Raw genomic sequence first — 27,675 nt, 5'->3', positions numbered from 1 at the left:
ACTTCTCACTTCTTTGATAGTCCAAGAAACAAAGTGTCAATTAAAACATTAACTTTTACCATACCCTTCCTTTGGTGACAACTTCTGATATTAAAAAAAAAAGGCCTTTGTAATATCTTCACCATGTAAGTCACTGATGACACTTTCCTTTGGCATGTATTTTCTGGTGTTTAGTAAGATTAGAGCTCCCACGGAATGCTTTCCCACACTCGTCACACTCATACGGTTTCTCTCCAGTATGGATTCTCTGATGAAGAATAAGAGTTGAGATCTGGCTGAATGCTTTCCTGCATTCTCCACACTTATAGGGCTTTTCTCCAGAATGAATCCTCTGGTGATTAGTAAGGGCTGAGTTCACATAGAAGGCCTTCCCACACTCCTTACACTCATATGGCTTCTCTCCTGTGTGGATTCTCTGATGTTTGATGAGGTCTGAGCTCACGCTGAAGGCTTTCCTACACTCATCACATTCATAAGGTTTCTCACCAGAGTGGATTCTCTGATGTTTGATGAGGTCTGAGCTCACACTAAATGCTCTGCCACATTCATTACATTCATAGGGTTTCTCTCCATTGTGGATTCTCTGATGTATAATTAGGTGTGCCCTCACACTGAATGCTTTCCTACACTCATTACAAGTATAGGGTTTCTCACCAGTGTGGATTCTTTCATGCACAGTGAGGGTTGAGCGTGCATTGAAGGCTTTTCCACAGTGATCACACTCATAGGGTTTCTCTCCGGTGTGGATTCTCCGATGTCGAACAAGGCTTGAGCTCTGGGCAAACTTCTTTCCACACTCACTGCATTTATACCATCTTTCTTCTTCAGGCTTGTCCACATGCCTTTCTAACTGGTCCTCATACTGAAAAGGTTTTTCATTCTCAGGAATCTGTAAAGTATCCCTATCATATATGCTGGGGACCTTCGGGTGTGGGTCCATCCTTACAAAAATCTTCCCTTCAGAATTGACACCTTGTTCATACCTTTGGCCTTGATTCCTGAAATAAAAAGACCTTTCAAATGTAATTTATTCCCTGATGCTAAAGCAATATGATGTAATAAAGACTAAACTAGGACTCTCAAACATGTTCCACAAACCCAGGACACACCGATCACACGGTGGCCAGATCAAATGTTTTTCTTCAGTCTGTACCACCACAGAACTATTGGAATGAACACCTGACTCAAATAACTATTTAAGTCTACCCTTTATAAAGGTATTTAAAGCACAAAATCTGGGATATAAGTGAGTATATAAAATAATAGATAGTTTCTACTTAAGACTTTTTATCAAATTTAATTAAATTGGGAAACAAGACAGGAGTTGCAGAGATTTGCAGATAACAGAGCAGATGAAGGAGCACAGGAATAGAGAAGGCAAAAAACCAGAAGTTCAACTGATAATGAATTAGTTTGGGAAAAATGACAATAACATTATCATTGTGTTTTATCACTCACACAAGTCCACACTATTTGGGTTGGAAGAGAGACATGGAGATAAAAGAAGCTCTGTCTACTGCTACCTCTACTATTGCTGCAGCTGATGTTGCTATGACAGACAGTATCTCAGCAACAGGGGTGCTTTGTCTTCTCTGGAACTGTGACAGAACAGACCCTTTATCTCTCCAAAGAAGGGTCCACTCCATCTTTATAATTCAGACCAATGTGTGGATAACTTGTTGGACTGCCCCCACTCTTTTATCCCCTGGGAACAAACTCAATTCTATCTCCAAACTTAATAAAACTTTTGCTTCAAACTCAAATTACACAAATTATCTCCCTCTGCCTTTTTCCATCTTACAAATTGTTTTATGTCTCAATAGTGATAAGTCAACACCCCCAAACCTCTAACCTCAGCATGATAATGAGAAAAACATCAAATTTCAATTGAGTAACATTCTACAAAGAAACCTTAAAGTACTCCTCAAAACTGTCAAAGTCATCAAAAACAAGGAAAGTCTGAGAAACTGTCACAGTCAAGAGGAGCATATGGAGACATGACAATTAAATGTAATATGGTATGCTGGATGGGATCCTGGACTAGAAAAAAGAACATTAGGTAAAAATTAAGGAAGTGTGAATAAAGTATGGACTTTAATAATAATAGGCAATAGTAACTCAATAGTTGTGATAAGTATTCTATATAATGTAAGATGTTAATAACAGGGGAAACTGGGGACTTCCCTGGTGATCCAGTGGTTAAGAATTCATGCTTTCAATGCAGTGGGCACAGGTTTGATCCCTGGTTGGGAAACTACGATTTTACATGCCACGTGGTGCAGCCAAAAAAAAAAAAAAGAAAGAAACTGGGTGTGGGGGATATAAGAACTCTCTGTACTACCTTCACAATTTTTCTGCTAATCCAAAATGCCCAGAGATCAGAAATTATTCCAAAAATTTTATTTAAAAATTTGTCTGTGTCTTTGAATAGGTAATATACAATTCAAAAGTCAAAATGGTCTCAAAAGATATATAAAAAGAAGACTTGTTTCCACCCTGATCCCCCCTCAGTTTGCCACCTCCATAGGTAATCAATTTTATTAGCTTCTTGTGTCTTTCCAATATTTCTTTATAGAAACATGTACTTTTAAAGCCTCTGATTTCCTTAATCCAGTTTCGAGCCCCACAGATCAGTCACAGGTTTACTTTCATATGGGCACTATACTCTCCATGGCTTACGAACTGTACCATTTCTAAGTGATGCTATTCTATCCAGTTTCTCTGAACAGTAGCTCCTTGGCAACACTGAAAAAGGCTAACTCAGTGCACAGGTCACATGCAAATGAACGCTTGCCCAGAGTCCAGAAACATGGCTACCATGAAAGCATGTGGTGCAAGTCGCTTTGCCCTTAGCAAAACACAGAGAACGTCTAGTCCTACCCAAACCCCTTCTGGTCTGTAGCTTGCTCACTCTTGAATTAGTCTTTCCTGTGGCTGCCTCAATGTGCCTTCTTTTCCCTAATATATTCCCCTCACAGCCCCAAACTGCTGATACTGACTTTAGGCAACTACAAAGGACAATAAATACAGTATTTTTTCTGGATAAATTATCTTAAGGCTACAAATATGTATAAAGTTACCTTTCTGAGCTGTTATCAGATACCTTAAGATTTTTAATTCCAAAGAAAAGCTATCAAGAAGAAAGAGGGACATTTGCTTTCATCATTTAAACAGAAGAAAAAGGTTGGAGGCAGAGGGGAATGAGATATAGATACCAAAAGAAAGGAGTTTCCGTGAGTAGAGCATTCAGCTAAACTGATTTTTTCCTTTGAGGCAAAATGAAAATATTTCAAGAACAACTAAATAAAATTGCCAAGCGTCCGTCAGCTACTAAGGTTATCAGAACAAAGGAGAGCTGAGGGCACACGGCCAAGAGAAAAGAAAGTCTACTCCACCTCCCCACACCCGCCTGGAAATCGGCCCCGCCAGAAAAGCGATTGGGGAACTCGGGGGGTCTCTGGGGGAGTCGGCAATGCCAGTGTGGCAACGGCCCAGAGGAGAAGGAGGAGGGAAAGGACAGAAAAAGAAGCCGTGGGAAATGAGAAAGGAAAATATAGTAAAAGAGAAGGGAGGAGTGTGCAAAGAAGGCGGGGAAAGGGGAGAGGCGGCAGGGTGAGGGGAAGGAAGGGGTCGGGGAGCAAGGTAGAGGGGCAGGTGTGAGGCAACGAGGTGCGGCGCGTAGCAACCCTCTCCGCTGCTCTTCGCCCTACAGCTCACTCCAAACCCAAGGAGAATGACGCGAGAGGTCTCACCTGGAAAACCGTGATTTGATGAGTAGACAGGTCTTTTGACGCCCGCACTGGCTCGGAGAGGTCGACTTCCGCGGAACCCCGCCCCAGGCACCTGGTGGTCCGCTCTGGGATCCTGGAGGCTTCCCTCTCAGTGGTTCATGAGCTGAGGCCCTGAAATGAGCAGAGTGGAAAGGATTCTATTTACACAGAAAAAGGCATTTTAGGCTTTTTAGCTCCTTTAATCCTGCAGGGCAGACGTTACAGTTATCCTCTCATATATAAGAAATCTAAGAAGCAGATAAGTTTTCTGAGGTTGGACAACTAATAAAAGCGCCGAGGTGGAATTTGAACCTAGATCTGTTACAGTCCCAACTCCTTCCATTTGCCTCCCAGCAGAACCAGCGAATGGTATCTCAAGGCTTAGGTCTTAGAAAGTAATCCCTATATTAATTTGTAAATTTAACACTATTCCAAAAAAATACGAACCTTTTAATAAGTAGATTTTAAAGTTCACATAGAAAACTAAACAAGCAAGACTCCGCCTGCGAAAACTGAAAAAGAAGGGCAATGAAGGGGCACTTGTCCTAAATAATTTTAAACATATTATAAAGCCTCAATAATTAAACAGTGTGGCACTGGTGAAGGAGATAAACAAATGATTCAGAATAGAAGGTTCAGAAATAGATGCAATCACAGGCAGAAATCTAGCACATAATAAAGGTAGCCAATCAGTAAGAAAAAGATGAATAGACTTTTTAATAAATGTATGCAGAGAACTGGGTAATCATCTGGAAAAATATTAAACTGGATTCCGACCTCACTCTGTACACTGGTAAATATTTCAAATAAATAGAAGTTGTAAATGTTATAAATGAAACCATACAAGTGCCAGAGGAAAACATGGGAGAAGTCTTTTATAACTTCAGAGTAGGAAGCCCTTTCTTTCTAATTAAGAACCAAAATCCAGAGGCCATAAATGAAAAGATTGATAAATTTGACCTCGCAAAGAATCCATACTCCAGCAAGGTAAAACAAAAAAACCCACTTAAGTCGAGTGAAAAACAAATAAAAAATGGAAAATATACTTACAACTTATAGCTCAGACAACAGACAGCAAAGGGAGAACTTCTGAATAATACAAATCATGGAATTGGCAAAGCTGAGCTGGATTCCCTATTGTTCCACCCTCATTTTGAACTTAACCAGATTGCTGAGCAGTCATAACCACGCAGTTATGCTGATCTCATTAAACAGAAGTTTAAGAAAAAAAAAAGTGTCCTCAGGTCCCTTATATCCAGAACCTTCAGAAAACTACAGAATGTCAAAGTTTAACACCTAACAACACTCCTGTAGGGAGAAGGGTCCCTGTAATTGATATTTCAATAGTGTATTCCTGGCTAGGAGCTGCAGAGACAGTGGTTCTCCTTCTGCTGCCAGAGCTGACATTTATTAATAGATCACTTCTTGACTGTGTGCAAGAAATGGGACCTAGAAAAAATTAAACACGTGAAATTATGGGGAATCACTGTATAAACAAATAAATCAGCAGAGCAGGCCAAGTCCCAGGAAGGTAAGGAGAGGAAGAAATAATTACAACAAATATCTAGATAGCACTTCTTTTGTACCAGGTAATGTTCATGTAATGTAAAAGGCAGTTGCTTTTATCATCCTCATTTACAGACGAGGAAATGGAAGCACAGAGATTAAGTTATTTGGCTACTATCACAGTCTGACTTTAGACTTGCATACATAAAACGTAGGGAAAAAAAAAGAAGAATCATCACTAAGAGGCTGAAAGTTTTAAGATGACTTGATAATACCTCTCCTTTGCTGCCCTCTTGTCTAGGTTCATCCTACTCCCTCTTGAGGTCCTCCAGCTTAGTCACTTTCCCAAAGACCCTCTCACCTCTCCCCCCAATGCCACTCCCATTCCGAGACCTGGCATTCCTCATCAGAATAGTCAGGAACTGGACTCAGTCATTGTCAACCGAGCTGCTGGAGCCAGCTCAGAGCAGTTTTCCAGTAACAGAATCCTTGGAACCAGCAAAAGCAGGTCTTCTAAAAATGCATACATGCAGCTTTCTTGTTAATTGGAGAGTCTGCAATTCAGTAAGATTCCTCTTGAGGGCCTCCCTTTTCCAGAATACTTCTGTAAAAGAAACATTAATTTACTCAAAGAAAAAGCAGATTGCCACAGCTGTTACACTAATTACTGAGGGTAATGGGAGAAAAAAAAAAGAAAAAGAAAGAAAGCCATGTCAAATAAGGGGCTAACTTTCAAAGAAGGGCTGTCAGATCACAAACTGGGATTAGCAGGCGTGGCCCTGTGCCACAGGAATCTCCTTGCCATTGCCTCGGAGCACTACTGGGAGAGGGCCTGGAGACGTGCGTCGGGAGAGAACAGCACCGCCGTTGCTGGTAGGCGGGTCTGCACACGTGTGGACGGAAAAGTTACTGCTAAAGGGGAAGGGCGATTATTTATTGCCAAGCTGAAATACAGAGGTGTATTCTGCATTCTAAAGGAAGTATGGGCACGAAACGCAGATGTGGAAGAGGAAACCTCTCCTAAATTTAGAGATCCTAATACTTCCACTCATTTGCAGTTTCTCCCTTTTGTTTGGAATGGCAAGCTGAGGGGTCTGGTGGGCATTGATTCCAAATGTACCAGGGGTACACGTTGCTAATGTGACTCAATAAATCTCTGAAGACCTCAGAAAGATAGGGGTTATAATCCCGAGAGAAGTAGTCCAAATGTGGATGGACTCCAGCAGCACTAAATCGCGAGAAAAACCCTTCCCTGGGAGGTTGCATCTGGGCTTAGCGCCCACCGTCCCAGGACTGCCTCTCGGGGCTCATGCCAACGCTCCACCCGGTCCGACCAAGGAGAAGGAATCCGAGGGGTTGCAGCTGAGCAACGCCCACCACGCCACCGCCCAAACGCAGAGGACCCTACTACTACAGCCCGAGCAGCAACCTGGTCCGAGAGCTCCCCGCGACCGGAAGTCCCTCTCCGCACTTCCGGGGCGGGGCCTAGCTTGTACCCAGACAGGCAGTTGTGGGGTCTGGGCAATACTGTCATTCCTGGGAGCTCCTCTGCCCAAGTCTTTGAAAGACTCCGAATTCCTGCCTCACCCGTCACGAAGGTGATTTTTTGCTTCCTGATTTTACCCAGGGTAGGATCACCCTTGAATATTGGAATTTAAAGACACTGCAGCTGGGAAAGGGCAACATCTCCAGTCTGGGCCCTACAGGATTCCTAAAACTGACCCACAGGTCCCTAAGAGCTCTGGTCTTCATTATTAGTATTCTGAAGCCAATGCTGCACATCCTATGTGCTTTCTCCAAGATTAGGAACCAGACCTGAGAGGGCAGGACTTTCAAAAGGGCGGCGGTACTGCAAAATCCCTTGGATTTTGGACTACTCAGTCGTTTATTAAAGAATTTAACTCAAGACACCAGTCAGTATACTCGTTTGGACATACAAGCTGATGAAAGGAATAATTCCTAAAATGAAACACTACAAGTGGAGGCAATAAGTATGAATACATCCCATGGCACAGTATGAAACAAGAACATAAAACAAGGGTCATGACTAGCCAAAAAAGAAATAGGCAAAGCCTCAGCAAGCCTGGATTCTAGTTTCGCCTGTACCACTAACTTAATGGGTGACCTGGTGCAAGCCACATGGCCTCTCTGGACCTTCATTTACAGAATAACGGGCTGGAAAATGATCTCAAAAGTCACTTCCAGGGTTGAGAGTCCGCCTGACGATGCAGGGGACACGGGTTCGTGCCCCGGTCCGCGAAGATCCCACATGCCGCGGAGTGGATAGGCCCGTGAGCCATGGCCGCTAGGCCGGCGCGTCCGGAGCCTGTGTTCCGCAGCGGGAGGGGCCACATCAGTGAGAGGCCCGCGTACCGCAAAAAAAAAAAAAAAAAAAAGTCACTTCCAAACCTAGCATTCTATAGACTGTATGAGTAAACACAACAGATCAACACAGTTATTTCTTTGCTGTATTACATAAACTGATTTTTCTAACTCTGGGATTGTTACTCTTTAAACCTGTTGAAGGAAGTACCATTGAGTTACAAAAGGAGACTAGTTTTTTAAGTCTTCTTTTACACTACTCAATTTCCTAATTAACTAAATTTCCTACTAATATTTCCCCCTACATGTGTTTCTTAAGTAGGATTAACAGAGTATGTTAAAAACTTTTTAAGTGGGGATGTGTTTTAATACTTGGCAAACTTTGACAACGTTCTGGCTTGGGGTTTCCTTGGGAAGTTGACAGTTATTCCTGTCTAGTGGCTGTCCAAGGGACTGTCGAGGGTCATGTGTTGTCCCCAAAGCTAAATCTTTGGTAAGTTGCAGGCCCCCTGCTAAAGAGATAGGCCCCAGTGTTTTACCTTGTATTTTATGTAATGAACCAAGATATAGAAGGCTAAAACTAGACTTGTACTCCTACAACATCTTCCACTTGGTATAAAGGATGGAGGCAGATTTGATGCTGAAAGCAATCTTAAAACATACAGGTATGTTGCTGTAAACTCCAAACGTTAAGGCTTTTTCTAATCTTACAAACTACAAAATATATAAACACTTAGGATTCTCATAAAGCTTGGTATAGCTAATTTTTCTAATTGTAAAAAAAATCTAGTATTTCATCTCTCTTCTTTTTCCTATTTACCTTAAATATATCTAGACCAGGGTTTCTCAACCTTGGCACTATTAAACATACGGAGTTTGATAACTCTTTTGTTGTGGGGGTTGTCCTGTGCATGCAGGATGTTTAGCAACATCTCCAGCCTTAACACTAGATGCCAGTGGTATCCCAGCCATCCACTAAAGGTACAACTGAAATTGTCTCCAGACATTGCCAGATTTCTCCAGTTGAGAACCACCAGTCTAACTTGAGATACAAAAGCCTATTCTCAAGCACTTTTGCAACGATAAACAGTAATCTTTAGAGTTTCCTATTTTCTTTCTTAACCAATAAATAACTCTGACCAAACAAACAGAAAGCTTCACATTTCAACTTTTCACACATACCCTCCTAAAGTTGAATTTTTTGGTCTTTAGTCTTAGGTACAGGCAGTTATTGATGTACAATGGAAATGGGTCTGTGCACAAAATAAGAAGAGACATATATCCTCAAAAGCAGTGTAAAATTTTCTGTATATAAAAAAATAATCCACACAATAATTCGACAAGCATTTATTAAACGCCTACTATGTGCTCAGCACTGTTCTAGGCACTAAGGGGTGCAAAGATACAAATGTAAAAGTTATTATTCCTGCCCTCAAGGAGCTTACAATTTAACTTGGGAAATAAATACAAATGTGAAACTACAATACAGAATGGTAGAAAATAATTACAAAACAACATATTAGTAACTGCATGGACCATAGTAAAAACTCAAAAGGATCAGTGCTGAGGCAGCACAGAATAAGGGAGGTCTCAGTGTGAGATGAAATCATCAGGGAGAGCTCATTCAGAAGATGTAATGGAAGCTAGGCTTTGAAGGGAGTAATGAACATGAGCTGGGGCCAAAGAGAAATCTAAGCAAAAGGAACAGCATGAGAAAGGCACAGAGGCAAGGGCTTATAAGACAACAGTGGAAGGTCACAGGAAGTTTAACCATGATAAATCAAGGTGAATATGCTAGACAGTAATGAAGCTGAGGCAGATTAAGTATGGAGGGCAAGGTAATGGAGAGCTTTGAACATCATTGCTCTGATAGGAATTATTTGCTGGGTGTTCTTGAGTGAAAATGAGATATCATGAAAATGGAGTTTGAGGAGGACCATCTTGGAAGCATACAAGGTGGGGATCTTGGGAGTAAGTAAACTGAAAAGAAAGAATTACAATAACCTGGGCCTCAGATGATATGGATCTGCAGAGAAGGATATGAAGGGATAGCAGAAACGTAAAAAAGTCCAGCCTCAAGGAGAAAACTGACTAAGAATTGGTACAACTTAGCAAGACTTTGGACATGAACGATGGAGACCAGAAAAAGACTAAAAGACCACTCTAAGATTGGGATAAGAAATATGAAGGGTAGTGAGTCTGTTCAGGGTAAAGATGTTAAGCAAAGATGCCTATTTAAAAGGAAAACAGGGGTTGGGGACAGAGTGATGAGTTCTGTTTTCAAATACCAAGTTGTATAGGTACCTGTGGAAAAGTTCACAGGTACCTACAGTACCTGTGGGAGACAGCCCACAGGGCAGGAAATATTAAGTTACTCAAATATAAGAAGGTAAGTGTAAACAATCACAATGGTTAAATAGGAGTATAGAAAAAGTAGTGAATAAAATTAAGACGTGGAGATTTTCTCAGTGGAGAGGAAGAAAAGACCAACAAAGAAAAGCTAAAAGTGAAGAAACTGACCAAAAAGGATCCCACAAGTCAAAGGAGAATCCCTGAGATGCAGGGGAAATTCCCAAGTATGAAATATAGATCTAGAAGGACAAGAACTAAGAAAAGGCATTAATATTTATCCACTGATGATTCTGAGGATATTTCAGTGGAATACAAAAGCCAACAAGGAGAAGTTTTAAGAATAGATTAATGAGGAAACGGGGTTTAATAATGGATGACATGTTTGAGAAACCATGAATGACAGAAGAATAAAATGGTAGTTGGAAATGAGCAGTAAAGTTGAAGCTTTTACACATTTTATGCTGTAGATGAACTTACTGGTGTCATCCTGACTGTCCATCTGCCTGGCCTAGGGCATGGATATTTCATTTCCCTCCACAATGCTACTTTCCCTGGGGCAGTTCAGAAAGAAATGTACTTGAATCTATAAGTTACTGCTTTGTCCTCCCAGTTTTTAAAAATGTTTTACTTCTTTAAACATGTTTTCCTTGCAGAATTTAGCTTTCTAGTACTACAAAGCATCAAAAGTATCAACATTTAAAGATGATATAATTATAAACCAAAATGGCATTTTCAACCAATTTTCCAGTAACTGTATGGATTTGCACTATAGTGCACATTTCCTCCCTCAGTAACCAGGAATACATAATTTTTTATTTTTATTTTTTTTGCGGTACGCGGGCCTCTCGCTGTTGTGGCCTCTCCTGTTGCGCAGCACAGGCTCCAGACACACAGGCTCAGCTGCCATGGCTCACGGGCCCAGCCGCTCCGCGGCATGTGGGATCTTCCCGGACTGGGGCACGAATCCATGTCCCCTGCATCAGCAGGCGGACTCTCAACCACTGCGCCACCAGGGAAGCCCAGGAATACATAATTTTTAAATGGCTGGCCAGGGTTAGGGTGTTCATTAGAGACACAGCAGACCAGCTGTCAGGAGCACAGGCTTGAGAATCAGACTATGTAGGTTAGAATCCCTGCTCTATCACTTACTAGTTGTGATCTTGATCAACTCATTCAGCTCTCTAAGCCTCAGTTTCCTCATCCATACAGTGGAGTATACAATATCTACCATAAGCATAAGAAATATGTAACACTGGGTTTGGCACATAGTGAGTGCTCAATAAATGTCAGCTATTATTATCTAGAGCCTCAGAACCAAGAGTAAAACTAACTGTTCCCATATGGGAATCAATCACTGCATTCTAGCACTGCCACCTTACTCAATGGAGAAAATCTTTGAAACCTAAGATGTCTCTACTAGGACTATGCTGGATCGCAACAGTTACGGAAGAACCACTTTATTACACCAGGTCCTAAAATGAAAAGCTGAGGATGGGAGAAGAAAGTACTGGTGAACAGTTCATTTCAGATTAAGAGCATAAAAACAGAATATGCAGGATAAAGGAACTTAGTGCATGTCACTCATAGTTAGGAGCAAAATAAGGTCATACAGAGTGATCAACAATATTCTAATGCTAAGAGTGAAAACAGGAGACCAAGAATGGGCTTCTACTTATGCCCCCAAAGAAACAATAGCCTTTTTCTACTGTCTTATACTACTTGGCTATCTCTATAGGTGTGCTGAATCAGCCTTGGTATATATCGTTCTTTCAAGTCATATTCTTTTCTCACATGCATCCCAGTAAAATAGTAATCTTTCTGGTCATATTTTCTTTAAATTTCTGCCAGATATTAGTAATTCTGAGATTTAAGTCTGGCTACACATTACTCTGAGTAGAGATGTTAACTGGTACATCTACAGTCATTTCAATATGGTACTCTGCTGAGAGCTTTCATTGGAATAGGAGACAACTGTTCCCCTAAACTATCAATACATGGGAGGAGTGTGTGTATACATGCACATGCACACACACACATACTCTCCCTCTGACAATGTACTCATCCTATGTAATATCTGTACACAGGTAGCATTTGCCTCAGGTAGAATTAGTATCTTAAGGACAATAAGGCACAACTAAAGTGGAGAGCAAGGATCTAGAGACAACTAGATTTATTTCTGGTTTCTTGTAATTTCAAGTACCAGGGAATTAGGAATAGTAATCTATAGGCCAAAAAGAGGGAGAGGGAGGAGGGAGGAGGGAGGGGGGAGGGGGGAGGAGGGAGGAGGGAGGAGGGAGGAGGGAGGAAGGAGGAGGGAAGACGGAGGAGGGAGGAGGGAGGAGGGAGGAGGGAGGAGGGAAGATAAGAAAATAAAGGATACTGAAAAGCATTGTTTTGAAGAAGTTAACCAAGGAAACCAGGATGACGAATGACAAGTGGGTACCAATGGTTCAATGAAATAGATGTAGATAACCCTGATGTTATTAGTGGTCAATATGGGCCATACTGGGGTAGGGAAGGGATGTTATAGGGAAGGAATTTATGATCCAAAAGGTGGACCTCTATGATACCTGATTTTATAACTGATTTTTGAAAACATCAATCATAAAACAACATGATTAGAAAGCTGTCCCTGTTCATGATAGTCACAGTGTGAAATTTCATAATTTCTCTTGGAATTTTCATCACAATGTGTATCATTTTCTTCTGGATAGGATTAATGGAATTAATTCCAATTCTGACAGCTGATTTTGGAAACAGCCAAAAGTTATTCAATTCCAAATATGGTGAATAAGTGAGTAATCAAGTGGTCAAAAATGAGATGAAATTCAAGAGTAATAGAGTTTTCTTGTATGGTCTATTAAATAGGAACCTTGAGAATGTTCCAAATATCTAGAGGAGTGGTAGCACTTGGAATAATAGCACTACTGGAATAGCTAGAACTGCCCAATTTAAAGGACAACCCATATTTGGATTCTTCTGGAAGTTGTAGGTGTTACTTTAAACCAGCCTCATTACTTTATACAATATCCCCTGGTATACTGAAAGCTTCAAAGATGAAATATAGTGCTTGGTGATGATGAGTTTAATACTGTGTCTTTGCTGGATTACAGATGGAGTGCACCAGAATTCAGAAGAATGAGGAGCTGTGAAGTGAAGTATTCAACTGATTACCGCTGTAGATATGGCAAGAAAGAGATGAAGAATGAGGGAGGTGCTGAGGCCATCTAAGGAGATGGGTCCAGGGTAAAGACAAGAGTGTAGACCATCTAGTCAGGGGGTTTGTGCAGACCCCTGAGAGAGTGGTACCGTAATGGGCCAAAAGAGATGAGTATACATTCTTTGTAAGGATTTTTATGTCTTCTTCAAGCACCTGTCTCCTTTTTTTTCCCCATGTGATGCCTTAACGAGGATAGTGTAAACACCTATTTGTACCACAGTGTACAGTGGGAAGGTGGAAAGCAGAGTCAGAAGTCACCAAAAGGCACAACCATCCAAGCTCAAGAGCAGCGGGGCTGAGTCTCCACTCACCTCTTTCTCTGCATCATTCCCACAACCATCACTAATGCGTCCACTTCCTCGCTGACACAGGTACTGGGACTGGGAGTGGTGAAGGATACGTATGGATGCTCAATGACTCAGTGGAGTCAGTGAAGGTGATATATGAAGAAAAATGCTGGAGTGCTGTTAAAAATATAGCATTCTGAGTTTGCATGGGAATATGGATTTCCACTATCAGGAGCATTAGAATAAAATAAAATGCACACTTAAGCATAAATACATGAGATGTCTGTAAAAATTTCCCTAGAACTAGGATCTTAGAAAGCTAAATATAAGTCTCACACAGAGGCTGCTTCAAACTCTAAAGCAGCTTCTTAGGTCAGATTAGGAGCACAAGTGCACCTTTAGGGGAATAAATGGGAGAAGGGATCACAGATGGGAAGAAACAGAGGAACTAGGAGGAGTAGCCTCTCTCAAACCTATAGCTACTCACCAAAAAGACAAAGTTAAGTGCCTCAAGCCGTGACGAGCAACTTGCTCTAATGCTATTTTAAGCTTCTAAAGGATACCTTAGGCCATCAGGAGCTCCACTCCATCAGACACCTCCCAAGATAGTCAAGCTAATCAACCTGCATCAAGGCACTGTGCCCAAACTACTGAAGAGCTATTCTAACTTTGTCACCACTATCAATTCTGACCCTAGATAAGGTTGTAATGATGCTCAACTTCCTGCCTTTTTGTTACACTGAAAGACCTCTCGCTAGCACATGGTTCCTCTAATGCTGAATAATGCCCAATCTATGACTAAAGTTTTTTCCTAAACTCCCGTGGATTCAGACTTTTCTCCACTGTGGATTCTCTGATGTCGAATGAGACTTGACCTCTGAATAAAGGCTTTCCCACACTCATTACATTGATAGGGCTTCTCCCCTGTGTGAATTCTCAGATGCTGAATGAGGCCAGTGTTCCCATTGAAAGCTTTCCCGCATTCTTTACATTTATAGGGTCTTTCTCCAGTGTGGATTCTCTGATGTTCAATAAGGCCTGACTTTTGACTGAAGGCCCTCCCACACTCATTGCATTTGTAGGGTTTCTCCCCAGTGTGGCTTCTCTGATGGCCAATAAGATGTGAGCTCCGCCTGAAGGTTTTCCCACACTCATCACACTCATAGGGCTTCTCCCCAGTGTGGATTCTCTGATGTCCGATGAGGTGTGAGCTATGACTGAAAGCTTTCCCACACTCATTACATTCATAGGGTCTCTCCCCACTGTGGATTCTCTGGTGCAGAATAAGGCCCGCACTCTGACTGAAAGCCTTCCCACACTGATTGCACTGATACGGCTTCTCCCCAGTATGGATTCTCTGGTGCAGGATCAGGCCTGTGTTTTGACTGAAGGCTTTACCACACTCCTTACAGTGGTAGCGTTTTACTTTGTTGTGGATATCCTGATGGGAAAGAAGGGCTGACCTGTAACTGAAGGCTTTACCACACACATTACACTGATAGGGTTTCTCCCCAGTGTGGATTCTCCAGTGGCGAACAAGACCTGAACTCTGAGCAAAGCTCTTCCCACATTCATCACATTTATGTCGTCTCTCTTGGGTGGGATTTCCCCGCTGCCTCTCTAATGTGCCCAGAAGGTCTCGGGCTTCTCCATGCTCAAGACCCCCGATAACATCCCCGTTGCATTTGGCAGCTGTCTCTCCATGTGGTTGGATTCCAGTAGATATTACCTGTTTTGAAGCTAATTCCCTGTTCTCATTCCTGGTCTCACCACCTGGAATAAAAATGTAATAAACATCAAGCCAACGTCACTTCCTATACTCTATGTTAGGAGAAAGAAATCAAAGATGGGGGAAAGGAATATACACTTGGAACAGCTACAAGTAAACGCAAAGCTCCCACCTGTCTCTGAAATGCCTTTGTTAATATGGGGAGAAAGGAGCAGGGTCAAACAGAAGTACCACACACCAACTGGGGAAGAACTGCCATCAAAAAATAGGGTTGATGGGGCTTCCCTGGTGGCGCAGTGGTTGAGAGTTCACCTGCCGATGCAGGGGACACGGGTTCGTGCCCCGGTCCGGGAGGATCCCACGTGCCGCAGAGCGGCTGGGCCCGTGAGCCATGGCCGTTGAGCCTGCGCGTCCGGAGCCTGTGCTCCACAATGGGAGAGGCCACAACAGTGAGAGGCCTGCATACCGCAAAAAAAAAAAAAAAAAAAAATAGGGTTGATGGAAGGAGGACTAAAGTAGAGAAGGGATCAACTGCGGAGAAGTGGAAGTTAGGGAGTGGGAAGGAATATGGAACTACGAAAAGACCTAATGAGTGGAAAAGGAATGAAAAAGTCCCAGTCATTAAAAGGGAGGAGCACAATAGGTCTAAGTGAGAGAATCTATGTGAACTCAGAGAGCACTAAAAGATTTCAATTTCCAACTGGCAAAGAGACCAATACCCAGTTACAAACTGTACGGTAAGTCCTAGATTAGAGAATAAAAGTGCCCTTTTATTTTTTTAAATTTATTTATTTATCCTGGTTATTTTATTTCTATTTATTTTTTTAGTTGAAGTATAGTTGGTTTACAATATCGTGTTAGTTTTGGGTGTACAGTAAAGTGATTCAGTTACACATATATATGTGTATATATCTTTATTCTTTTTTAAAATTCTTTTCCATTATAGGTTATTATAAGATATTGAATATAATAGTTGCTGTGCTATACAGTAAATCCTTGTTGTTTATCAATTTTATATATGGTAGTGTGTATCTTAATCCCATACTCCTAATTTATCCCTCTCCCCACCTTCCCCTTTGGTAACCATAAGTTTGTTTTCTGTGTCTGTGAGTCTATTTCTGTTTTGTAAATAAGTTCATTTGTACTATATTTTAGATTCCACTATTTTTTAGATTCTCTGTCTGACTTACTTCACTTAGTATGATAATCTCTAGGTCCATCCATGTTGCTGCAAATGGCATTATTTCATTCTTTTTTATGGCCTAGTAATATTCCATTGTATTGAGAGATTATATATATACACACACACACACACACCACATCGTCTTTATCCATTCATCTGCTGATGGACACTTAGGTTGCTTCCATGTCTTGGCTATTGTAAATAGTGCTGCTATGAACATTGGGGTGCATGTATTTTTTCAAATTACAGCTTCTGTCTTTTCCAGATACACACCCAGGAGTGGGATTGCTGGATCATATGGTAACTCTATTTTTAGTTTTTTAAGGAACCTCCATGCTGTTTTCCATAGTGGCTGCAAAAGTTCCTTTTAGAACTCCAGAAGTCTCAATATTTTATCTTTCTGTTGTATCCTGAGTTTAAACTCAACTATGTCTTTCAGAAAGCTCAAAGCTACTGTACACATAAACAAACACAAAACTGTAAATGATAATAATAACCAGAGCTTTCCTTACCCAGGGAGAACATGTTTCTGTAATTCTCTGGCCTGTTATCTCTACTCAGATCCTTCTGTGATGAATCAAGAAGCCATTCCTCTCGAATTAGGGACACAGCCATGTCTTCAATCTTCTCCAAAGTCTGAAACAAAACAAGATGCCCATCTGGGACTGGGACTGTTCCACAGTTCAAACCCAGAGTGTCAAAGAGATCCACCAGGGTTGGAGTGGATCAAGAGGTGGGAATGTACTGTGTAAAGGGATCTGCATAGCTAGCAGGAAAGAACAGGAAAATGCACCAGATTCATTGGGGGAAAATCAAGGATCAACCTGTCTCTATGCAGAAGAACATGGGGCAAGTTCTTAATGGAGCTATGGGGTTTCAGTGAGGAGCACAACTCACCTGGAACCCTGCTGTAAGAAGTGTAGCTCTCATCTCCTGGTCTCGAGGACTTCCTTTCTGGGAAGGAGTAGGACTCTGTGAAGCAGATATGGCTGAGAGAGGAGAAAGGAGCTATGAATGAGACCAGCCTTGTCCTGTGGTTATAGGAACCAGCACTAACACATTCCAAAATTATTTGTATTTCAGCCGATATGCATGCCAGAGATTTTGAATATGAAATGCTGTTAATCTTGGACTCTGGGTTCATACCTATGGTTGCTCACAAAACATCTGCACTTTGATGTCCCACTCAGCCTGAAGTTACATGTCAAAAATAGAAAGTGTACTGGTTTCCTAACAGGAAGTGCATTACAACTTCTTCTCTACCACCAAAGCTATATTCCATCCTTGTGCTTGTACACAGTATTTCTTTAGGTCCTGATCTCTTGCCAAGCTGAATATGAGAACCAATCTATCTCTACTAACTCTACTACTTTTTTGAAATGTCTACCATGACTGCCAGCATCTGCTTCCTATAGAAACCAGACAGGGTAATATCAAAATAAACATAGACTACTGTGTCTTGGGCAACAGGCATTAGAATTTTACATAAGGATTGTACTATTAATTGAAAATGTTTCTAAACTTCTTTAGAAATATTAAAAATCCACTAATTTAGAACAAATTACTATAAACCACACAAATGAAAAAATAAGAAATTCAGGGCAAGTATGAGATGAGACTAGAACACCTTATCTTGTTCTGTAAGAAAATTCTCAAAAAATGATGGAGAAATGTCAATAGGACACAGGAGCCAGACTGAAGAGGCCTCCTCTGGCCAACTCTGAGACAATTTAAGCATCAAAATAAAGATAGTAACAGAACATTTCTGGAATAAAATAAGAATTTATGAGTCCACATTGATAAATAAAAAATGAATAAATAAAATAAAATGGGGGAAGGAGAGAACACTCTCCATTACAATAAATAAATAAATGTAGAAGAAATGACAGAGTTAGAAAATAATCACTTTAGTAATCACTGATTCAGTCAAGAAGCATCAATAAATACTAAAACTAGTGTTTCAGCAACAAAAGTTTCATGAGGACCAGGATATTTACATAGACTCAAGAGTATCTCCCCACAAATTACTTATTAACTACAAAGGGAAAAACAGTAACAAAAACCTAGCAAGAATAACCTTAACCAAGTCATCAAAGATAACATTACCAATAACAGGCAAATTCCTGTTGTATTCCTGAGGACAACATCACTTCTGGGATGTTCATGCCAAATATATACAACTCGAATCTACATATGAGGAAACATCACACAAACTCAAATTGTTGTCATTCTACAAAATAACTGACTTGTACTCTTCAAAAATGTCAAGATCGTGAAAGGCAAAGGAAGGGTGAGGAACTACTCCAAGTTAAAGGAGACTAAAGAGACAGGACAGCTAATTGCAAAGTGGGATCTTGGACTAGACTCTGGAAGAACATTATTGGGACAACCAGCAAAAACTGAATATGAACTGTGGACTAGATTAGTATTGCATCAGTGTTAAATTTCCTAATTGTGGGGGCTTCCCTGGTGGCGCAGTGGTTGAGAGTCCGTCTGCCAATGTGGGGGACACGGGTTCATGCCCCGGTTCGGGAGGATCTCACATTGCCACGGAGCGGCTGGGCCCGTGAGCCATGGCCGCTGAGCCTGCGCGTCCGGAGCCTGTGCTTTGCAACGGGAGAGGCCACAACAGTGAGAGGCTCGCGTACCGCAAAAAAAAAAAAAAATTTCCTAATTGTGATCAATTTATTGTGGTTATCTATGAAAACACTCTTGTTTAAGAAAATACATACTGAAATATTTACAAATAAAGTGTCATGATACCAGTAAAACCTCAAAATGCCTATGTTGTAAAATACACTGTGGTAACAGAAATGTATGAATACATAAAACCCCCAAATTCTTTAATTTGTTCATGAGTTTACCACTGGGACTAAGAGTCTGTATTTGAAGCCTAGATAAACATTTAAATCAGGTCTTATTGCTGGTCTGTAAACAGTAGAGGCTAGTTCCTTCCAGGAACTAGACAGGTGTCCCAAAGGTACTTTCTTTTCTCTCTGCTTTCCCACTCCTCATCAATGAAATCTAGCTCCTCACCTCTGTCTTGTGGCCCTTGGAGCACTGGAGATTCGTGCTGGGTTGCCACAGGTTGGAGCTGAGTATCCGGAAGCTCTGGTGCAGATTTGGAATGCACGACCTCCTCCCAGAGTACCCTATGTCCATGTGCACGAGCAGGGACCTAGAAACAAGACACCTGCATTACAAGGAATCCCTTTGAGAAATGAAGTGAACAATGTAACAGTACCAAGAGCACATCTAAAGGGATACATACTGGGGGAAGGAAAAAGCAGAATCTCACTTAGTTAGGAACACAAACATGTTGATTTGCACAGAAAGGCATCATTTCTGCTTAGTACTGAAGGAAAAGATTTCTGCTGATGCCCTCCCTGCTGCCCACAATGCTGATATTCTGCATTCCCAAGAAAGGGGAAGAATGATAAACAGAAGCTTAAAACAGTGCTCTTTAGTGGAAACAACTTTTGATAAGAAACTAGGAAACCTGAGTTACGGGCTCAGATCTGCATTTAGTTATTTGGGTGCCCCTGAAAAAGTAAGTTAAGCTCTCTATGCATCAGTTTCCCATCTAGCAAACAGAACAATAATACAGTTGTAGGGATGTTATGAGGATAAAAAATGGATTTATATCCTTTACAAGAATAAAAAGAACTCTACAAATACAAGCCATACCACACGATAACTCTTTTCATCCTCCTGCAACACAAACTCATGCTCAGCATTTATTCTCCCATTGTTGTGTCAATGTCCCTCCACCCAGCTTCCTGGACTCTCACAGTCAGAGCATGCCCCCCTCCTTCTACTTACTGGCCGTCCCAGTATATCAATTTGCCTTTCCAAATCCTCCAATAGAGTCACCACCTCCTCTCCATTCTCTAGATGATGTTCCTTAACCAGAGTCTGGAGCTCCTCAGGCAGGATGGTCAAGAACTGCTCCAGCACCAGCAGCTCCAGGATCTGCTCCTTGGTGTTCAAATCTGGCCTCAGCCACTGGTGGCAAAGTGCTCGGAGTTGGATCAGAGCTTCTCGGGGTCCTAGTGTCTCTTGGTAGCATAACTTCCTGAAGCGCAGGCGGAACAGCTCTTGGCCAGGAGGGTTATTTTCATGTAGACTTGACTCCTGGTCCCAACCATGATCTTCCTCTACCTTGATGATTACAAGGTCCTCTTCAGGAGCCTGGTCTGGTGGGGATGGGGCTGAAGACTTCCTTGATTCTGCAGCCATTTAGGGCCAGAAAAGCTCAGGAGACTCGTTTCCACTACTTTATCTTCTTAAGAGAACCTTCTGAGGGCCTCTTCTTTAAGGCTACTTCTTTGGGAAGAGAAAATGACAAATAGTGTAAAGGCAAGTCAAAGGTCATAGTAATCTACTGAGATATCTTAACAAGTTCCCTTCCATGACATGGACTTCATGCCTCAGTCATTTAAGTGATCCTCTCCAGAAATAACTCCTTGCCTCCTTAGCCTTCTGCATGCCAATCCCATCTGGGAATAACCCTTTCCTTCTGCTTTCTCTCTTGGGGATGTGGAACATGGCTAAACAAAGTCAGGAAACCAGGTAGACTGGGTCTAACTGAAATTCTGCATTTAACCTCATCTGGCCCTCAGGGCTGCTGATTTAACTCCTTTCAACATTCGCTATACCAGCTATACTGTTTCTACACACTTTGGCTCTCAACCTGCCCCTCACTCTCAACATGAGACTAATTTCCATATAATCTAGCTCAAGATATTGTCAAGAACTGTCCTAACACTTTCTTCTTCTCCACCTAACATTATCATACATGTGCTCCCCCTGCCATCTTCCCCCTGTCTCCAGGCTAACTTCTACTATGGACTTTACCTCAAGCTCTGTAACTCTTCTCTGGGGCACAGGTCCTGCATCTCCAAGGAACCTGGATGCCCTATCAACACCTGCAACCCCAAAACCTAGTCCCATACACTAATGATGTTCCAGAATGTTTTATAAATAAAATCATACAGTATGTAGCCTTTTGAGTCTGGCATCTTTCACTTAGCATATTGTACTTGAGATCATCAATGCTGTTGTACATATCAGGAGTTTATTCCTTATATGGATGAATGTTTACCCATTCTCTAGTTGACAATATCTCAATTGCTTCCAGTTTTTGATGATTACAAGTGATGCCACTATAAACATCTGCACATGAGTTTTTGTGTGAACACAGTTTTCATTTCACCTGGGTAAACATCCAGAAGTAAAACTGCTAGGTCATATTGTAAGTATATGTATAACTTTATAAGAAACTGCCAAACTGTTTTCCAAAGTGGCTATAATACTTTGCATTCCACTAGCAAGATGTGAGAACTGCAGTTGCTCCATATCCTGACCAGCATTTGACATATAAATAAATAAATATATAGACATATATATAGATTTAGATATCCTAAAGGCATATAGTGGTATCTCACAAGGGTTTTAATTTGCATTTCTCTATTGACTAATGACGTTGAGCACCCTTTCCTGTGCTTATTTGCCATCCATATAGTTGGTCCTTCATACCCATGGGTTCTACATCCCTTGATTCAATCAACCACGGGTCAAAGATGTTTGGGGAAAAAAAATTCCAGAAAGTTCCCAAAAGGAAAACCTGAATTTGCTACACACCACCAACTATTTACATAGCCTTTACATTTTATTAGGTATTATAAGTAATCTAGAGATGATTTAAAGTATACGTGAGGATGTGTGTAGGTTATATGCAAAGACTATGCCATTTTATATGAGACTCGAGCATCGACAAATTTTAGTATCCATGAGGGGTCCTGGAACAAATCCCCCATGGATACCAAGGGACAACTGTATCTTTTTTGGTAAGTATCTGCTCAAAACTTTTGCCTATTTATAAAATTAGTTTTTTTTATAATTGAGCTTTGAGAATTCCTTACATATTTTGGATACAAGTCCTTTATGAAATACGTGACTTGCAAATATCTCCTCCTTTACATTCTTTTAAAAGTGCCTTTCCAAGAACAGAAGTTCGTAATTTTTTTTTTTTTTTGTGGTACGCGGGCCTCTCACTGTTGTGGCCTCTCCTGTTGCGGAGCACAGGCTCCGGACGCACAGGCTCAGCGGCCATGGCTCACGGGCCCAGCCGCTCCGCGGCATGTGGGATCTTCCCGGACCAGGGCACGAACCCGCGTCCCCTGCATCGGCAGGAGGACTCTCAACCACTGCGCCACCAGAGAAGCCCTGAAATTTATAAATTTTTGAAGTTTGTCAACTTTTTCCTTTTAGGCATTGTACTTTTGGTGTCATATCTAAGAAATCTTTGCTTAATCTAAGGTCACAAAGATTTTCTCCTGTTTTTTTTCTAAAAGTTTTATAGTTTTAGGTTTTACCTTTAGTTCTATGATTGCTTTTAAGTTAATTTTTGTTCAGAGTTTGAGGTATGGATGGAGGTTCATTTTTTTGCATACAAATATCAATTGTTCCAGCAGTATTTGCAAAAACAGATTAAACTTTACCCATTGAATTGTCTTCGCATCTTTGTCAAAAATCAAGTGACTATACATGTGTGGATCTCTTTCTGGAGTCTATTTTGTTCCACTGACCTATATGTTTTTCTTTTTGCCAATACAAAACTGTCTTGATTGCTGTGGCTTTTAAAATCCTGAAATTACTAAGAGTCCTGCAACTTTGTTGTTCATTTTCAAAATTGTTTCAGCTTTTCTAGTTCTGTTGCCTTTTGATATAAATGTTATAATTGGCTTCTCCTACAAAAAAAATTCCTGGAATAGGATCTGTGTTGAATCTGTAACTCAGTTGAGGGACAACTGACATCTTAACAATATTGTTTTCTATTCCATAAACATGGTATATCTGTCCATTTATTTAAGTCTTCTGATTTCTTTCATTAGTACCCACACTATTTACCTATTCTCAAAGGACAAGATAAAATGCTTTCTTCTTAAAATCCTTTCTTAATGATTCCAATTGGAAGTGATTTCCCTCTTATTCTATACATCTGTTACATAAGTATGTATTACTTTAATGTTACTTTTGCCATAATTGTGTATTATTAGTTGCAAAGGAGTTTTGACTTTCTAACTTAACTGTATGTTTCCCATGAGTACAGGTGTTTATCTTTTATCTTACTGATAGAATTGAAGAACATTAGAGGGCTATTATTTACAATACCCGACACAGACTGTATTTATATTTGTTGAAGAGTAAGTTTTAGATATAAGGCCTGAGGTCTTCTTTAGACCTGTTCAATTACAGGGTCCTATTTCTTTGGGGGATATATGTCTATGGCTTTTACCTTTGGTATTAGGCATCATCTCTTGCCTGCAGTAGCAGTGGTAAGTGGTCTTCCTGCCTTTGGTTATGCTTTCTTTCCATTCATGTTCCATAAAGATGCTTATTGTGGGTTGAATTGTTTCCCCCCCAAAAAAAAGATATGTCGAGGTACTAACAGCAAACAAACAAACAAACAAAAAACATACTACAGGGCTTCCCTGGTGGCGCAGTGGTTGAGAGTCCGCCTGCCGATGCAGGGGACACGGGTTCATGCCCCGGTCCGGGAAGATCCCACATGCCGCGGAGCGGCTGGGCCCGTGAGCCATGGCCGCTGACCCTGCACGTCCATCCGGAGCCTGTGCTCCGCAATGGGAGAGGCCACAACAGTGAGAGGCCCACGTACCACAAACAAAACAAAACAAAACAAAACAAAACGTACTACAATGCATAACATAATCCCCACAACAAAGAATGATCTGGTCCAAAGTGTCAATATCGAGGCTGATAAATCCTGGTCTCGTGGAAATCATTCAACTCTAACTTAAAAAGTCTCAGCTTACCTATTACCTTTTAAATTAGGTTTTCCCTGTTGCCCTCACTCCTCAGCCGCCAATACCCCCAACCCCCTGCCCCAGAAGACTAAGGTGCTCATTCTTTTTTGTTTGTTTTTTTGCTTTTTGTTTTGTTTTGTTTTGTTTTTGTGGTACGCGGGCCTCTCACTGTTGTGGCCTCCGGATGCACAGGCTCGGCCATGGCTCACGGGCCCAGCCACTCCGTGGCATGTGGGATCTTCCTGGACCGGGGCACGAACCCGCATCCCCTGCATCGGCAGGCGGACTCTCAACCACTGCACCACCAGGGAAGCCCTAAGGTGCTCATTCTTGCCAAGTTATTTTTTACATGGTCCAGACATAGGATTTATCACACTGTGTACAGTATGTACTGCAAATGTCAGCCCATGGCCATGGTTTTCTTGCAAATGTTAGTTTGTAGCCGTGACCTTTTTCTTTGTACCTCTTTTTAAGCAGGGAAGTTATATTACATATTTGTATGTCAGAAAGATCACAATGGCAGCACTGTGGAAAACAGGATGGAGAAAAACATAACTGAAGGCAGCACTGTAGAGAATGGAAAAGAGCATAACCAAGGGCATCATATCCAAAAGCAACTGGCAAGAAATGCGAACATCAAGATAAAATCCCAGACCTGTAGTCCGCCAAGGGAAAGAAGAGGTAGGCACTTATAAGGAAAATCAGATTACATATTGTTCCTGACATGAGTCTTCAAAGCAGTGTCTCTATCTTTCAGGGGTTTTGGGCCGAGAGGGTGGGGTAGGGTTGGCTCATAGTCTCTCAGTCTAATGAAAACACAGAACTTCTCCCCATAAAAAAGCCCGTAGGCACAAAAGTTTACATTCAATTTCATCGGGTTCATACACCAAACGTCCACCTAAGGACTCCAGGAAGGTTAAGAACCCCTACATAGAGAGAGTGGACAGAAAAGGAAGAGAATTTGAAAAGTTATCTTTAAAATCAGACAAGACTGGTGACAGTAGTTTTGGGAGTAAACTACAGATAGGAGAAGTCAAGGAGCAAGAGATAACGTTAAATATGGTAACTGACAACAGAGGGTTTAATTCATAGATGATAACTTTACAGAGAAGTGGGGGAATTTCCTGGAATACAGAGATTTGAGGGAAGAGTGAATTTGGACAAGAGGCTGAAATTTTGTGGAGGGTTTGAGACAAGGGGTAAACAATTTTGTTTTGAACAGACAGGGTTAACATCCATGGTTTTAAAATAATTCATTTAAAAAATCAAGGAAAATTTAATAAATTCTTAAAATAGATACTTATAGTTTAAAAACTTAAAAGGTCATTACTATGGGACATGAATTCTGAACTCTAATTGTTTTGAATGTGATTCTGCATAGTCATAGTTTTACCATGTTTTCCTATGAATTTCCTAAAGTCAAGGTTCATCTTTAAGTACTGAACTACTGGCCATCTTCCATCTTATAATCAATGCTCGTCAATACTAGCTTTAAAAGGTTTCAATGTTAAGTGTGCATCACGCAAGAACTTTATATTGTTGATATGTTAAAACGGTAATATAATACTAAATGACATTAAAATCTCAGTAGTGAAACTGATGGGAGTCATCTAATTATCAGATTTGTTCATATTTTAAACCAAATCAACCAACAAATCTTATCCATTATCCATTTGATTATTCTTTTTAGTAGCTAACTTTCCATTTTTAGCCTCTTCCCTCTCCCATGAGACAAGTTTTTGAAAATTACAGCCTATAACTAAACAAGTACAAAGATACGTACTACAAAATTAGTCTACTATGTACCCTCCTCTCAAAGTATATACACCTGTATTTAGGTTGGTAAGCACCTTGTGGATCAAGATTGCGTCTTACATTCTCTTTTAAGAATACCTCATCAAGTTTCTTGATTTAGGAAGCTAAAATAATCAATCTTTAAAGCTTCTTCTCATCTCAAACGCTATAATCCTGTGAACTACTGAAAGCACAACCCATTTTAACAGCATTTCAACAGATGAAGAAAGAATGTTTTCTTCCTTTAGACTAATTTAAGTCTAATTTGGGATGTTTGAGAGCTGAAAATAAAACAAAACAGAGATATTTTCCAGGCTTTAAAGATAAAGGTGAAGCAAACACTGTGCTTTATAGGTATCTCAAACTGCGTTAAGTTTTAACATCTACCACATTTTACACTTAACCACAGCAGAAATTCAAAATATGTATGCATTTGCTACAACAATGATTACTGCATAAGTATACTTAACTGAACTAATCAAATAGAAATAGGGATTATTTTTTAGAGGTGGTAGTGGCAGTCTTAATGTTGCCTGACAAAAATTACTCATGAGTCACTTGAGTTTTGGAAATGGGGCCCCTCCGAAAGAGTTCCCAGGCATCTGCTTCAATTAGCTTTAATAAACTAAGTATTCTGAATAAGTCTGAATTTTACATCACCACGAAGCTGTCAAAAAATGTTTCTTTTGTACATTTATGCAGTCAACACACCACCACATTCTGAATACACCACAAAGAGCAAAATAACTTAGCAGGAAAAATTGGCTTCCAAGGATAACTGGGGTTTCCAAAAGCAAAATATATCTTAAAAAAAAAAAGAGAGAATTGTGACGGAAATGCAAAATTGCTAAGTAAAAACAATTCAGATCGTGGAAAGAGGAGGATGAAAGATAACACGGGGGAAAAAAAAAGATAACCCGGGAACAGTTTCCTATTTTAAGACAAAATCGACTGCAAATAACGCCACAAAACGATTAGCGATGAAGACAGCGAATCTCTACTAAAGGTTCCCTCGCAAAAAGTTTAGGCACGCGGACTCGGCCTGCGCTGGCAACCAAAGCGACCCGTGATCCACCGAATCACCGGGGCGCCGACTTCGGCTCAGGTCCCCTCTCAAGACCCCTCACGCTTGTTCTCACCTGCGGCCTGGTCTGGCCACAAAGCCCTCCCCTTCCTCCGGCCCGGAGCCCGAACCGTACTCACCGTGAGTTCCAGCGGCGGCCCGGGTGGGGAAGTGAGGCTGCAAACTGTGGACAGACCTGGAGGGAGGGCTGGTAGAAAAAGGGGCGAAAGCTGTAACCGGACCAGGCCCCTCCAGCCCCTAACTTCCAAACGTGCGGAGGCACAGCACCGGCCAGCAAGCATCTTGCCCCAAGCCACTTCCGGGAGCTCTCTAGGAATCCTGGAGGTCTGAAAGCTCTATGGTCGGCCGACTAAGCGGACGGGGGCACCGCGCCCCTCTCACCAGTACTCTGGGCCTAGCGTTCCTCTTGCGTCTACGCGTCGCAGGGTTGCGCGGCTCTAGGGCATCGGGAAAGTCGTGGGGAATAACGGACTGTGGTGTCACCTCTGCCCCGCGCACCTGGCTCACCCAGTCCGCCCGGCACGGTCGCTGGGGAGGTAACTGTCCCCCGGCGGGCTGATCCGAGGGCGTGCGGGGGCCAGCGATGAGAGCAGGCGGAA

At 41.4% G+C, this 27,675-nt stretch overlaps 1 protein-coding gene across 1 annotated transcript; it reads right to left on the bottom strand.

Moving 5' to 3' along the window:
• Positions 1–82: 82 nt before the first annotated feature.
• On the bottom strand, positions 83–27,333 carry LOC132432763 (zinc finger protein with KRAB and SCAN domains 8). The gene is made up of 7 exons (XM_060023518.2): positions 27,196–27,333; positions 20,192–20,695; positions 19,406–19,547; positions 17,267–17,358; positions 16,882–17,005; positions 14,291–15,230; positions 83–815 (listed from the first exon to the last, which is right to left on the bottom strand). Exons 2-7 carry the CDS (start codon positions 20,606–20,608, stop codon positions 131–133), a joined length of 2,400 nt encoding a protein of 799 aa, XP_059879501.1. The 5' UTR covers positions 20,609–20,695; positions 27,196–27,333; the 3' UTR covers positions 83–130.
• Between the last annotated feature and the right edge of the window lie 342 nt (positions 27,334–27,675).

The sequence above is a fragment of the Delphinus delphis genome, chromosome 10 (genome assembly GCF_949987515.2).
Source record: "Delphinus delphis chromosome 10, mDelDel1.2, whole genome shotgun sequence".
Lineage (NCBI taxonomy): Eukaryota > Metazoa > Chordata > Mammalia > Artiodactyla > Delphinidae > Delphinus > Delphinus delphis.
Note: the sequence above shows the minus strand (reverse complement) of the source record. Positions and strands in the feature narration are given on the sequence as shown.

What these genes read in the sequence shown, in the direction of transcription:
- LOC132432763 (XM_060023518.2), bottom strand. Translation starts at nt 20,608, where the DNA reads ATGGCTGCAGAATCAAGGAAGTCTTCAGCCCCATCCCCACCAGACCAG. An exon ending in CCAAGGGCCACAAGACAGAG is followed by an intron (nt 17,359 to 19,405) that starts GTGAGGAGCTAG and finishes CTCCTCTCTCAG; the next exon opens with CCATATCTGCTTCACAGAGT. An exon ending in CAGAAACATGTTCTCCCTGG is followed by an intron (nt 15,231 to 16,881) that starts GTAAGGAAAGCT and finishes TTTTTATTCCAG; the next exon opens with GTGGTGAGACCAGGAATGAG.